The following is a 15,237-nucleotide window of genomic DNA, read 5'->3' on the forward strand; positions in this document are numbered from 1 at the left end:
ATTTTAACGTTTGCACGTGACTGTTTTGTACCCGTGTTTAGACCCGTGTTTCCCTGTGTCCGACCCGACCCGCACCCGTATCCGACACAGTTGGATATTTTTCACCCGTTTCAGACAAATTTGCAGGACTCTAATCTAGCTATTCGGAACCATGATATCAGGTATTGGATCATTGGGCCTTGCCCTAGGTTATGGAAAAAAAATTAAGAAGGTGGGAACAGCTGTCCAAAGCCTCACAAGGCTGCCCGTCATGATTGAAGCAGTGGGCAGAGCGGTCAGCATTGAGACTGAGAATATTAACCGCAATATGGGTAACATCACAGTGAAGCTCTCGGCTTTGGAAAGGGAGATGGAGGATTTGGAGACCAAAAAAGACAATCACAGTGACCGTTAAATTGGAATGCGGCTACTAGACCAAAACAACTGGTATCTTATCTTCTTTCGGCTCCACTCCCAGCTTGGCCTTGGCTGGATAACAAATTTTCCCCTTGGAAAGCATGGCAACGAGACGCTCCGCGTTCCTCAACCTATTTCCCAAAGACACCTGCTGATTGTTGTTGACTCTGTCTAGGACCTGACCAAGGCTGTCTCCATGGCAACTTGCTGTTACGCTGTATAATCTGCGGACTGAGGCATCTAGAGACTGAGGGAGAGGATGGAGATTCTGCCGCTGATTATATCCTTTTTTCAAAATATATTATCTCATTAATATTGTGTAATTATTAATCAAGTGTTTGATCAGTATTTAACCTCCAAGATTGTTGTATGATGTGATGAAATGAAGAAAGCCATCTATACACTATAGATTGATGCATGCATACTCAGAAACATATTATTTCTTCCTAGAAGTGTCAGGTTTTACATGTCATGAACGTGTGTGAGTATTCTTTCTCCTAGGGTCACAAGGTCAGCTAAAAAGGACCAGGGGGCCTCTTCTATGTACTACGAGGGAGACATGCAGTATTCTAACATGTCCAAATGTACATTAGATATTAAGAACTCTGTTTTATCCTGTATTTCTATTCTTCAAGATTAATGTCAGCCTGCTTTGTGTGTGTAACCAACCGTAGTGATAAAAAGACTTGCCAGTGCTAGAGAACCTTGGAAATAGCAGATAAGGTTTGTGTGTGTGTGCGCCCATAAAGTGATGCGGCTGACATTGCTGGATTCCAGACCTAGGATGAGGTGTCTTCTTCAACCGTGCTGACGCCTGCTATAATCACTGGAGATATGCTGAAGATGTGTATGCCCATATGTGAAGATTGTCTAAGTTTATCTAGGTTTTGGAACCAATCAGATTGCTGCTGACCAGCGGTTTGATGCAACTAAAGTCTTTGTCTGGAGTATAACTATGACTGATTTTGTATTGTACGGCAGAGCAGCTTGCGGACTCCTGCGAGAGTATTGACGCTGACTTCTGCCGATTAAACTGCAAACTATTTCCTTTAAGTAAAATTATTATTATTAATTGAACTCATCTCTGACTCCTGGTCTTCATTACGACAACACCTGGTCCTTGGGTTTTGAACTGTTATCCCCAACAAGACAATCGCAACTCTCCAGGCCTACTAATACACAAACTCTTACACATATACAGATATGCACTCACCTCCCCACCCCCATCCCTCGCCTTCGCTGCTTCATACCGCCAGTCTGTCAAGCGGGTCTGTGACCAGCGCTTTTTAGCTGCAGGTTAGGATGGCTGCTGCCTGCACTGGATTACCTCGACCCCCCCCCAATTTCTGTCCCCAGTTGCAAAGTCGTGTGTTTATGGTGATTATGTGCTTTTGTTGCTGAGGTGTTTTTTCATGTTCCCATACTGTACTCCAAAAGGAGCATAGTATGGGTGTTGGTTCTCCTCACTTTCCTAATGTTATGCTGTATTTCTTCCTCAATTCCCTGTCTTCCTGTTCTGTCTAGCCCATTGTATGTATGTTCTGTATGTATGGACAGGTTGATGGCTAATTTCGCTGGTACTTGTGACTAGTGACAATAAAGGGCTACTTACTTACTTACTTTTAGTGACTGTGCATTTATTTGCAATCAAGTCAATGATATCGCTGTAGATGAAGTGACCCCAACTAAGCAAGCCAGAGGCGACAGCGGCAAGGAACCAAAACTCCATCGATGTCAGATTGGAGAGAAAAACCTTGGGAGAAACCAGGCTCAGTTGGGGGGCCAGTTCTCCTCTGACCAGATGAAACCAGTAGTTCGATTCCAGGCTGCAGCAAAGTCAGATTGTGCAGAAGAATCATCTGTTTCCTGTGGTCTTGTCCTGGTGATCCTCTGAGACAAGGTCTTTACAGGGGATCTGTATCTGGGGCTCTAGTTGTCCTGGTCTCCGCTGTCTTTCAGGGCTGTAGAGGTCTTTTCTAGGTGCTGATCCACCATCTGGTCTGAATACGTACTGTATCCGGGTGACTGCAGTGACCCTCTGATCTGGATACAGACTGGATCTGGTGGCCAGGGTGACCTCGGAACAAGAGAGAAACAGACTAATATTAGCGTAGATGCCATTCTTCTAATAATGTAGCAAGTACATTGGGTTTTATGGGAAGTGTTCCCGGTTCCGGTTTACCTAATTAATGCAGCCTAAAAATCCTTTTACGGATTTGGATATTAAAAGCATATTAGTATGTTATGTGTAAGCCAGGTTAAAGAGATGGGTCTGCCACCCGAACAGTGTTAGGTAGATTATTCCAGAGTTTAGTCGCCAAATAGGAAAAGGTTCTGCCACCCGCAGTTGATTTTGATATTCTAGGTATTATCAAATTGCCTGAGTTTTGAGAACACCGTGGACATGGAGGATTATAATGTAACAGGAGCTCATTCAAATACTCAGGGTTTCCGCGGGGCCATACAAAAATCATAAATTTAACAATAAGAATTTAAGGCTATATAAAGTCATAAAAACGTCAGATTTTCCATACAAGGTCATAAAAGACATTTGGCCATGTCTTAAATTGATATGCTAGTCCATTAATTTGTTCTTCCATCAAAATGCGCTCGCAGCGGCAATGGCATTAATTTGTTTCACCTGTTGTAGTTCTGAATGAGGAATCTGGGTGGTATCACACTGGTATCACATCGTTCCAGAACTACAAGGTCCATGCGGCAGCATACAGACTTGTCAGAAGGACTTTCACAGAAACCCACGCGAACTCCGAACATACTGTATCATACTGCTTAGAGTCACGCCCCTGCCTGTGGGTGTTGAATACTGTGACCAAACAGAAAGTAATGCCATAAAATAATTGTTAATTTACAATGTTACTTTACAATGTTACAATTGTTAAGTGTTTCTGTGTTCTTGATCCTCAAGAAAAAGAAGGCGAAGGCTTCAGTTTCTTAATCTTAAGAAATAATAGAATAACTCTTTAAATAATAAAACTTGTTACTTTCAATGAAAGTCAAAAATAAAAAAAAAATACTTTTGAAAGGATTTTTAATGACTGAAGTTATTTATCGTAATTCGTGTAGGTCATTAATTAAAATGCTAATGGTCATAAAAAGGTCTTAAAAAGTCTTACATTTGACTGATTAAACCCTGCAGAAACCCTGAATACTGAGGTGCTAAACCATTCAGGGCTTTATAATTCAATTCAATTCAATTCAAGTTTATTTGTATAGCGCTTTTTACAATACGAATCGTTATAAAGCAACTTTACAGAAAATTATGTTTCTACAATATTTAGTAGTAGCTTATGATGGTGACTGTCAGTTTGTGCACGTTTGACAGGATTTTTAGAAAAAATTAATACAAGACGTAGTCAGCTAGACGATGAACATTATTAATATTATTAAATAATAATTGTTATATGATGCAGTCACACTTGTAGCAATATTTGTTAGTTCTGTTTGTTGATTCAGGGTTAGCATCATCTGGGGTCCTCTGAGGGTCAGCATCATCTCTTCTCAGGTGTTCTGGATCCAGACTGGAGCTTCTGTAAATCCCGTGGCAAAACATAGAAACAAATAGAGACATCATTAGCATAGCTGCTGATCCAACAAAGCAAAATTAATTAGTTTAACCAAAGATAAAGAATAATAATGCACTCGCAATTTAAGAGATACATTATTCGTATGCTTGGCGAAAGAGATGTGTTTTTAATCTAGATTTAAACAGAGAGAGTGTGTCTGAAACTCGAACATTATCAGGAAGGCTATAGATTTGAATATATACTGTATTTTATTGCTATGATGTGCAGCTGAATGGTCAGCATCATTCCTCCAGTCTTCAGTGTCACTTGATCTTCAGAAATCAGAATAATATGATGATTTACTGCTCAAGAAAAATTTGTTATTATTATTATTATTACTATTGTTGTTGTTATGTTATGTTGAAAACAGCCGAGTACAATCTTTTCAGTTTCTTAAATGAATACAAAGTTCATAAGAACAGCATTTATGTTTTATATATATATATAAATATATAATATATCTGGAGCTTGTGTAAATCCTAGTTAACACGGGATGTAAATCCCGTGGCAAAACATAGAAACAAAATAGAGACATCATTAGCATAGCTGCTGATCCATCAAAGTAAAATTAGTTTAACCCAAGCTAATGAATAAAAAATGCACATTTGATCAGATGCAACTACACTCACAATTTAAGAGATACATTATTCGAATGCTTGGCGAAAGATATGTGTTTTTAATCTAGATTTAAACAGAGAGAGTGTGTCTGAACCCTGAACATTATCAGGAAGGCTATTCCAGAGTTTGGGAGCCAAATGTGAAAAAGCTCTACCTCCTTTAGTGGACTTTGCTATCCTAGGAACTACCAAAAGTCCAGCGTTTTGTGACCTTAGGGTGCGTGATGGGTTGTAACGTGGTAGAAGGCTAGTTAGGCACGCAGGAGCTAAACCATTTAGGGCCTTATAGGTAAGTAATGATCATTTGTAACTGATACGGAACTTAAAGGGGGGGTGAAATGCTATTTCATGTATACTGAGTTTTTTTACAATGTTAAAGAGTTGTATTCCCATGCTAAACATGGACAAAGTTTAAAAAATTAAGTTGTACGTTTGAAGGAGTATTTTTGTTCCAAAAATACTCCTCCTGGTTTGTCACAAGTTTCAGAAAGCTTTTTTCGAGTATGGCTCTGTGTGACGTTAGATGGAGCGGAATTTCCTTATATGGGTCCTAAGGGCACGTCTGCCGGAAGAGTGCGCGCTCCCGTAGAGCAGAGCACTGAGAGCACAACAGACATTCACTGATCAGAACGAGAGCGTCGCGAATTGTCACAAAAGAAGTGTGTTTTTGGTTGCCAGGGCAAGACAACCCTGCACAGATTACCAAAAAAAAAAAACAGCATCAAGGGACCAGTGGATGGAGTTTGTTTTTACATAGCATCAACGGAGTGCAAGTGTTTTTGTTTGTTCCCTGCATTTCGAAGATGCTTGTTTTACAAACAAGGCCCAGTTTGACGCCGGATTTGCATATCGGATTCGAGCCCCGCTCGGAGCGAGTCGTTGCTGCTGCTGCTCTCGTTCAGTTTCAGCCTCGGGATCTGATTCTGGATCATAAATAAACGGCTGAATCTGACTGTTAGCCATGGTTTGTTTTGGATGATGGTTTTTTTCCCTCACGGTTAGGGATGCACCGAAATGAAAATTCTTGGCCGAAACCGAAAACCGAAAAAGAGAAAACCAAGGCCGAAAACCGAAACCGAAACACCGAAAGAAATTATGCCAATTATTAGTACCATTGCATTTTTTGCTATGACCGTGTACTAACTTTACTAAAATTAAGACATTGCAATTGCATAAATTAATATTAAAGTTTCAAAGATAATTACAATTACATAACTTATGAAAAAAAAAAAAAATACATAATTACAAATTATGCAAATATTTATTAAACACATTGCAACAATGCACAGTATAAAATAAAATTCAAACTAAAAATGTATCCCACTCATGTGTATATTAAATAATTATATACAGGCCTACTGGCCTGCAGAAAGGTTTTAAAATGAACTGTTCTCTCATAAAAACAAAGTGCATTTAGGTGAAGTGTATTTGAAATTTTTCTCTGTAGGACTAGAAAGTGCATTACTTCTCCAGTTGGCAAGACCGTTATCACTTCTGGGGATGGGGACTTCAGACAGATAACCATCTAGCTGTTGAGCAGTTGAGCTTGTCATCTGCCTGACATTTGAGAAATATTTGAGAGAGTGTATTTAAATACAGGGCCAGGGCATAAATAAACATTTTTATCAAATTAAAGCAGAAATCTAGCAGAAATATGGCTACAATCTGATATTATGTATATATATATATATATATATATATATATATATATATATATGTCACATAATGTAGCCTAAGAACAAAATAGCCAACGAATTATTATTATTTGAGGCACTTTCTTGCTGAGCTGAACATATCAGACAACAAGGGTTCATGCCACTCATCTGGTGCAGAGACGAGTCTTTTTTTCTGCGCTCTGATCTGTCTCCTGCGCTTGATGGTGATAAAAGTATATCGGCTGAAAACCGAAAAGGCCATTTTCGGCCGAAAATTTTCGGTGGCCGAATATTCGGTGCATCCCTACTCACGGTAATGTCACAGCTTCCACATGCTCTCAACGCAAAAGCCTACTCGCGCTCGTGATTCTTTAGCTCCGCCCACACGTCACAACTCCAGCCGGTCGTGTTTATCCGGGAAAAATCGGTACAGACTATTTTTCTCTTATGAATATAATAAAACTAAAGACTTTTTGGAGTTATGAAGGATGCAGTACTACTCTATAGGTACTCAAGATTAACAGGATATTGAGTGAAAACAAGCATTTCACCCCCCCTTTAATAGGTAGCCAGTGCAGAGACTGTAAAATTGAGGTAATATGATCATATTTTCTTGACCTGGTAAGGATTGAAGAAGCAGGACAACCACCTAAAAGTGCATTACAATAGTCCAGTCTAGAGGTCATGAATGCATGAACTAGCTTTTCTGCATCAGAAACAGATAACATTTTTCGTAGCTTGGCAATGTTGGAAGATGGAAGAATGCAGTTTTTGTAACATTGGAAATATGATTCTCAAAAGACAAATTGCTGTCTAATATGACACCCAGATTTCTGACTGTAGAGTAAGTAACAGTACATCCGTCTAGTTGCAAATTGTAATCTACAAGATTCTGTGTAGTGTTTTTTGGTCCAATAATTAATATCTTAATTAATGTCATATCCGAATTTAATTGGAGAAAATTATTTGTCATCAAATCTTTTACAATTTTAACACACTCTGTTAGCTTAGATAATTGAGAAGTTTCATCTGGTCTCGTTGAGATATATAGCTGAGTATCATCAGAATAACAGTGGAAGCTAATTCCGTATTTTCTAATAATATTACCAAGGGGCAACATGTATATTGAAAATAGAAGGGGACCTAGGACGGATCCTTGTGGCACTCCATATTTTACTGATGATAAATGAGATGACTCCCCATTTGAGTAAACAAAATGCTAGCGATCAGACAGGTAGGATCTAAACCATCTCAGAGCCTGCCCTTGAATACCTGTATAGTTTTGTAATCGATCTATGAGTATGTCATGATCAATGGTGTCGAACGCAGCACTAAGATCAAGTAAGACTAGAAATGAGATGCAGCCTTGATCTGACGCAAGGAGCAGGTCATTTGTAATTTTAACAAGTGCAGTTTCTGTGCTATGGTGGGGCCTGAAACCTGACTGAAATTCTTCATACAGATCATTTTTATGCAGGAAGGTGCTCAATTGAGCAGACACAACTTTTTCATTTTTGACATAAATGGAAGATTTGAAATAGGCCTATAATTTGCCAGTACACTAGGATCTAGTTTTGGTTTCTTAATAAAAGGCTTGATAACCGCCAGCTTGAATGGTTTTAAGATGTGAACTAAAGATAACGACGAGTTAATGATATTGAGAAGCGGTTCTTAAGCTACAGGTAACAACTCTTTCAGTAATTTAGTGGGTACAGGATCTAATAAACATGTTGTTGGTTTAGATACAGTGATAAGTTTTTTTATTATAAAGATTATTTAGCTCTTCCTGTCCTATGGTTGTCCTATGGTTGTAAACCATTGCAGTTTATTTTTGGGTGCGATGGATGAAACTGAAGTGTTAGACGCTGTAGAATCACTATTGTATTTCTAATGTTAAATATTTTATCAGTGAAGAAATTCATAAAGTCATTACTATTTAACGTTGGTGGAATATTTGAATCTGGTGGCGTCTGGTAATTTGTTAATTTAGCCACTGTGCTAAATAAAAACCTTGGATTGTTTTGGTTATTTTCAATGAGTTTGTGTATATGCTCTGCCCTAGCAGTTTTTAGAGCCTGTCTATAGCTGGACATACTGTTTTTCCATGCAATTCTAAAAACTTCCAAGTTAGTTTTTCTCCATTTGCGTTCAAGACTACGAGTTTCTTTCTTGAGAGAGTGAGTATTACTGTTATACCATGGCACAGTATGTTTTTCTGTAACCTTTTTCAATTTGATGGGGGCAACAGTTTCGAATGTTTAGAGAAAATTGTGCCCATGTTGTCAGTCATTTCGTCTAATTCATGCGTATTTTTGGGTACAAACAGCAGTTGAGATAGATCAGGCAGGTTATTTGCGAATCTTTCTTTGGTGGCTGGAACAATAGTTCTGCACAGACGGTAATGCTGAGACATAGTTACTATCAGTTATACGCAGCATGCACGATAAAAGGAAATGGTCTGTAATATCATCACTTTGAGGTACAATATCTATAGCAGTAAGATCGATTCCATGAGATATAATTAAATCTAGTGTATGATTAAAACGATGAGTGGGCCCGGTGACATTTTGCTTGACTCCAATAGAGTTTATTAGGTCAGTAAACGCAAGTCCTAATGTATCATTTGTATTATCAACGTGAATATTAAAATCTCCCATGATTAGCGCCTTATCGACTGTAACTAGAAGGTCTGAGAGGAAATCTGCAAATTCTTTTAGGATTCTGTATACGGCCCTGGTGGTCTATACACAGTAGCCAGAGCAAGAGATACATTAGATTTCTTTTGCATGTCTGACAGAGTAACATTTAGCAGAAATATTTCAAAAGAGTTAAACCTGTATCCTGTTTTCTGGGTAACATTGAGAATATCACTATATATTGTTGCAACACCTCCGCCACGACCAGTCTGACGGGGCTCATGTTTATAACAGTTAGTTTGGTGGAGTAGACTCATTTAGACCAAAATAATCATTTGGTTTTTGCCAGGTTTCAGTCAAGCAGAGTACATCAAAACTATAATCTGTGATCATTTCATTTACATTAACTGCTTTGGGTGTGTAGTTAATATTTATGAGCCCAAACTTAAAACATTGTTTTTTGTTCATTTACTTAACATTTTTCTGGTTTAATTGCGATAAGATTTTTTTTTTTATATTTATATATTTACCTCACTATTCGGGGAACAGACACATCCTTAATAGGTTTTACAGTGCAAGTACTTTTATCATTTAAGTGGGTGGAACAAAACTCATCATAATAGTTATTTGAGAATTGACTTACTAGTCACATGGAGTGAAATGTCCTGGAGATGTTGTCCGAGAGCAGCTCTGCTCCGCCTCTGCTGGGGTGCAGACCATCAGCGCGAAACAGTCTAGGACGCTCCCAGAAAAGATTCCAGTTATTAACAAATAGCAGTTTCTGTTCTTTACACCATGACAACAACCATTCATTTAAAGCAAAAAGTCTACTGAACCTTTCGTGTCCTCGTCGATACGTGGGCAGTGGTCCTGACGTTGTTCGTCGCCGCGGGCGTCGTGCTGCGAACCGTCTCGATCAGGCTGCTGAAGTCCCTCTTCAGCATCTCCGTCTGCCGCAGCGTGGTGTCGTTAACCCCGGCGTGAAGCACGACCGCTCTGGGGCTCTCGCCGGCCTTCAGGATCACGGGTATCTGCGCAGAAACATTGAGAACACGAGCACCAGGCAAAAAAGGAGTGTGCACTTTACTTTCGGCTAACGTAGCACTTACGTGTCGGACGATGGAGTCTCCGATGATCACAGCGTCGCGTCCTGTCTCGTGGAGGGGAGCGAAGCGGTTCCGGATGGAGATCTCAAAGGCAGGAGGCGGAGAAGTCGTCGCCCGGGGCCCGACTCGCGTCCTCCGCTGTGGATGCACCCAGGGTCCGTGGTGTCCCGGCGTCGCAGTGAAGGACATCTGGGAAGATCGCGTCCTGGGTGCACCGGGCCTGTGCAGAGAAACACATGGAGTAGACGTGGTTTGACTGTTAACAGCATGCTGTATACTTACCCTGGACTTGTGAGCGTCAGCCTGGGATGATTCCAGCGCGGCTCTCCACTCTCTCAGCTGGGCCTGCCTTACCTCCAGGTCGCGAATCTGCTTCCCCACGGCCTCGAGCTCGAGCTGCACAGAGTGGAGACATTCATCCGCCATGCTTGCTGATGCTAACGGGCTATAAGCCAATAGCGGACCTGGGAGATCAAAATGAAAATAGTGATAGCGAGGCACTCTGATTGTTTTTGTTGTAGAATACAATAGAGGATATATTCACACGTTATATAAACGTAAACTATGGTGTATAAAATGTATTTTTAAGTTAAAAAATGTCGATGAAAATAATATAGTGACGGAGCTCAAACGCAGTACAGACGCCAACAACAAACAGGAAGTGACGTATAATCTCACCAATTGCTTATTTATAAGTAATAAGCAATATTTTAAAATCTATATGATGTTTGATAGGGAGCCAGTGCAGTGTTGACAGGACCGGGCTAATATGGTCATACTTCCTGGTTCTAGTCAGAACTCTTACTGCTACATTTTGGACTTTTTGTTTACGAAGCGTGAAGAACAACCACTCAATAAAGAATTACAATAATCGAACCTTGAGGTGATGAATGCATGGATTAACATGTCTGCATTTGACATTGAGAGCATAGGCCATAATTTAGATATATTTTTGTGATGGAAAAATACAGTTTTACAAATGCTAGAAACGTGGCTTTCTAAGGAAAGATTTCTGTCAAATAGCACACATAGGTTCCTAACTAATGACGAAGAATTGATAGAGCAGCCATCAAGTCTTAGACAGTGTTCTATGTTAATACATGCAGAGTTTTTAGGTCCTATAATTAACACCTGGTTTTTTTTTTTTCAGAATTTAGCAGTAAGAAATTACTCGTCAACAAGTTTTTTATATCGACTATGCATTCCATTTAGTTTTTCAAATTGGTGTGTTTCACCGGGCCGTGAAGAAATATAACCTGCAGAAACCCTGAAAAACTGCTGCCAGTGGCAGTGAGCAGTAGCTATGCACCTCCACCTCTCTCTAGATACTGCTACTGCACTTTTTTCGCATCACAACACCCTTTGGGCTATGCCCATCCACACACACATTACTATTTATAGTGTGTCTACATCATCCCAAAGGCTCTCTCCACAATGTTACGTGCACGAGCATGCTTTGAGTTGAAGCGAGCCTGTACAGGATTCTGTGCTCAAACAGGGATAACCACCATCTCCAAGGAGGCATTTTTCTGCAGGTGGATAAAGGCAGCCAGTGTAAATGGGGCTGTTCTTCAGCACCCTGGCATCGTGCACAGACCCAGGATACCTGACAAAGATGTCGATGAACTTCCCCTTGTGGTCAGTGAAGAACTGCAGCTGGACTGAGTGGAACAGCTTTCAGTTGAAGTAGCATGGGGCTTCACTTGCTGGTGGCTTGATCCGGATGTGGAATCCGTCTATTGCACCAGCCACCATGCAAAAAGCTGAAGACCCAGCCAGTTGAGCAAAAACCTGCCCCCACTTCCTCCAGGTCGTCCAGGGTCGGGAATACAAAATACTGACGACTTCCCTGCTGATTCTGTGCACAATGTCATGCACTGTGGCCTTTGGGATGTCGAAGGCCAGAGATACAACCCGATATGATGCTGCATGAGCCAGCCAGTACAGGAACACCAGCACCTCAATATCCTTTTCCCAGCCATGGTCAGAGTCTGACTTCAAAGCAGCGATGATGGACATGATGGACTGTCGTGAAAGCCGGAGGCTGAGGCGATGGTCAGATCCATCTTCAAAGTATAGTCGAAGCATTGGCACAGTAGCATTCAGGTGGCAGTAGGTTGTAGGGCTCACAGTCTGTAAATGTGTATACATTTATTTTTTAGAATATTATGTATATATTATTTATTTTGTATATATTATGTATATATTTCATCTATATGTAATATTTATTTAGCACAGACCTATGTATATATTGTATTCATTCTCTTCTCTTTCGCGCGCTCTCTCTCTCTCTCAATATATATATATATATATATATATATATATATATATATATATATATATATATATGCATGCATTAATTCAGGTTTATTCATTTTTCCATGTGTCTTGTTTGTCCTGTGTATTTTTAATTATTCATAACAAACTACTTAATTTCGTTGATCTAAATCAACCTCTGTCACGGTGTTCATAGACATCTCTTCTTATTCTGAGGTAAAATTTGCAAGCTAAATAGGTGATTATACTATATGCTATTTTATAAACATTGTATAAGCTGTCGACGAAGGCGTGATCTACAAGCAGCTGACCTATTCCTCCTCTGAGCTGTTGATCCTATCAACGTTAAAACGCAGATGAAAGCAGTAACAACTACAATAATTAATATTAATTAATTAAACAATTGCTGATCAAGTGCGCAGTCGAGTGGGCTCTTTACATTTTCGCGCTGTTGTGAAGACGCACGTCACGTGATGAGTACGCCCGAGTTCCATTCATACTACCCACATTCTAAGGTCGAGTAGAACATTCAAATTCAAATGTACCCAGTACGCAGTATACGATTTCGGACGCAGTGCAGGTCTTTCTTCCTCTCGTCGCTTCGCTCCAGTCCAGCGGGAGGCGCTAGACACACAAGTTTGTTTGACAAACACAATTAAACCTCAGAGGAAGAAGTTCAGTTTCACCGCGCTCTCTGTTGTTGTTATTGTCGGTGTGCTGCTTTAATACAAACTGTTATTTTTCTAAAAACAAAATACAGTTTTTGAATCAGTTCAGTAAATACCTGTAATAATCTCGTCCTCACAGTCGTGACTGAGTTTTGAAGCGAGCAGGAATATCTGGAGGAGTTTATCATCTGAACTGAGATCTGCTGCTGTGAAGATGGAGTTTGTAAAAGAAGAGAGAGAAGAGAACACGAGTGAACCAGAAACCAGCACAATAAAACACGAGGAAACAGAAATAAAACACGAGGAACCAGAAACCTGGAGAATAAAACACGAGGAACCAGAAACCTCGAGAATAAAACACGAGGAAACAGAAATGAAACACGAGGAACCAGAAACCTGGAGAATAAAACAAGAGGAACCAGAAATAAAACACGAGGAACCAGAAACCTGGAGAATAAAACAAGAGGAACCAGAAATAAAACACGAGGAACCAGAAACCTGGAGAATAAAACACGAGGAACCAGAAACCTGGAGAATAAAACAAGAGGAACCAGAAATAAAACACGAGGAACCAGAAACTTTTAAAATAAAACAAGAGGAACAAGGAGGTTGGTGTTAATTCTTCATTCACCTTAATGACTGTTTGTGGTACATTAGGCTTAAAAAAAGCTTCTTTTTCTTTTTTTCTTAGCCCTGGATAATTTCTGTGTAGACGCGCCCGTGTGTGTTTAAGCAAATTAAGTCTGATAACACTATAATCAGCACAGTCTGTGCAATTATAATATGCTGTGCTGCATGGATGTTGACTGTTACATGTTTGTGTTTTTGAAGAAAAAAAAAACGTTTATTTATGGTTACTGAATTTTTTTTTAAGTCACTGAAATAAGGCCATGATACACAATTATAAATGTTATTTTGAATAATGTGTATTACCAGACAGTTGAACAGTATTTTTTCTACTATCAAATGTGCACCAGCTACTGTTTGGTTACCCACATTCTTCAAAATATCTTTTTTCTTTTGTGTTCACCGCAAGAAAGATATTAATGGTTTAGTTCACCCAAAAATGAAAATGAGGACATGTTTTACTGACTCTCAAGAACTCTTTAGGTGTATATTACTGATTTATTCCAGATTAATCCAATCTGATTTATATAAATAATTATCCTGGCTCTTCCAAGCATTAGAATTGGAGTAGTTTTTGTTCAATAGAGCTTAAGAAACTACGCCATTGCAATTGCATAAATTAATATTAAAGTTTCAAATAGGGCTGGGCGATATATCTAACGATATGATCATGCGCATCTAATCAGTAAAGCTGCTTCCGTGACCACCGCTAAAATCGCCATCACCTGCTTATAATTGGAGTGGCATTTAATAGACAGAGCCGTAGATCGTTGATAAGCTACGCAATATCGCGTTCATTATCGCAGATGAATCGCCTTCGATAATGAACGCGATATGGCGTAGCTTGTCAGCGATCTACGGCTCTGTCTATTAAATGCCACTCCACTTTTCTTCATTGCTAAGAGCGGAAATATGAACAAGCATACTTTCTTCATTGCAGTGAGCTTTAGAGAAATGCACTTTATGTGCGTTTCAGACTTATCTGTTTGCTCCCGACTCCCCCTTTCTTCTCCAACTTCTGCTGTGAAAGTCTCTGTTGTCAGTCTGCCTCAGCTTTCTCTGGTCCAGCCGCCGTTTGGTGTATCAAATGTGCACAGTGAATGTCCCCTCTCCACCAGTGTAAAAGCAAACATCTGGATCAGTCTGAGACAGTCTTTGTCTTCTGCTCTTCTGCGTGATTCTGGTTGTGTTCACTCTGACTGATCCGTTGACAGTTTTTCCACTGCTTGATGATATGCTTCGTTGTGTCTCTATCAAGTCTTTCTCGCTCCATGGTTGAGAGAACATCACCGTTCTATTCAGCCCAGCCACTTGAATCATGGGGAAAGCTCTGACATGCTCTCCTTTTTCCTCCAGTTTCTTCTTGTTCAGGCTGTCCGGCTGCAGATTCACTCTCTCATGAGGCCATCCTTAAAAATATTTTGGTTTTCATTAACAGTATTTAAAAAAAAAAAAAAACGGGTCGGTAGGTCAGTCTATTTTTTTCTTTTCAAGTTTTCAATGTAAAAAAAAGAAAGAAGAATGTTGGTGATGGTGATGACGTAGGTATGAATTTAAACAAATTAGCATATCGTGACGTCACTGACTGGGTCTTCAACCTGGCCTTCGGGCCCATCATTGCAAACCTCATTTTGATGCAGGCTATAAAGACCACAAACAAAATAAAATCTT

General features: G+C 39.8%; 1 protein-coding gene and 1 long non-coding RNA gene across 12 annotated transcripts in view; one reads left to right on the forward strand and one right to left on the reverse strand.

The window, feature by feature from the left end:
• LOC127953353 (zinc finger protein 665) overlaps window positions 1–15,237 on the forward strand; it is a 376,772-nt gene that overhangs the window by 125,221 nt on the left and 236,314 nt on the right. The window contains exon 1 of one of the 4 annotated variants that reach the window (XM_052552567.1): window positions 12,954–13,547. The exons of the other annotated variants lie outside the window; for them this stretch is intronic. Coding sequence (XP_052408527.1) covers window positions 13,154–13,547 — 394 coding nt within the window. The 5' untranslated portion in view covers window positions 12,954–13,153. Of the gene's footprint in view, window positions 1–12,953; window positions 13,548–15,237 lie in introns of those variants that run through there. 4 annotated transcript variants of the gene reach the window in all.
• On the reverse strand, window positions 206–13,201 carry LOC127953469 (uncharacterized). 8 transcript variants are annotated; one of them, XR_008153212.1, is made up of 7 exons: window positions 12,817–12,862; window positions 11,601–12,127; window positions 10,277–10,458; window positions 9,998–10,214; window positions 9,532–9,919; window positions 3,038–3,944; window positions 1,340–2,473 (listed from the first exon to the last, which is right to left on the reverse strand). It is a non-coding gene; the product is annotated as an uncharacterized LOC127953469 (long non-coding RNA). The 8 variants fall into 8 exon arrangements; XR_008153211.1 differs by having other exon boundaries at window positions 1,346–3,220; window positions 3,834–3,944; window positions 12,817–12,859; XR_008153206.1 differs by lacking the exon at window positions 12,817–12,862 and adding an exon at window positions 13,056–13,201 and having other exon boundaries at window positions 206–3,944.

The sequence above is a fragment of the Carassius gibelio genome, chromosome B3, assembly GCF_023724105.1.
Source record: "Carassius gibelio isolate Cgi1373 ecotype wild population from Czech Republic chromosome B3, carGib1.2-hapl.c, whole genome shotgun sequence".
Lineage (NCBI taxonomy): Eukaryota > Metazoa > Chordata > Actinopteri > Cypriniformes > Cyprinidae > Carassius > Carassius gibelio.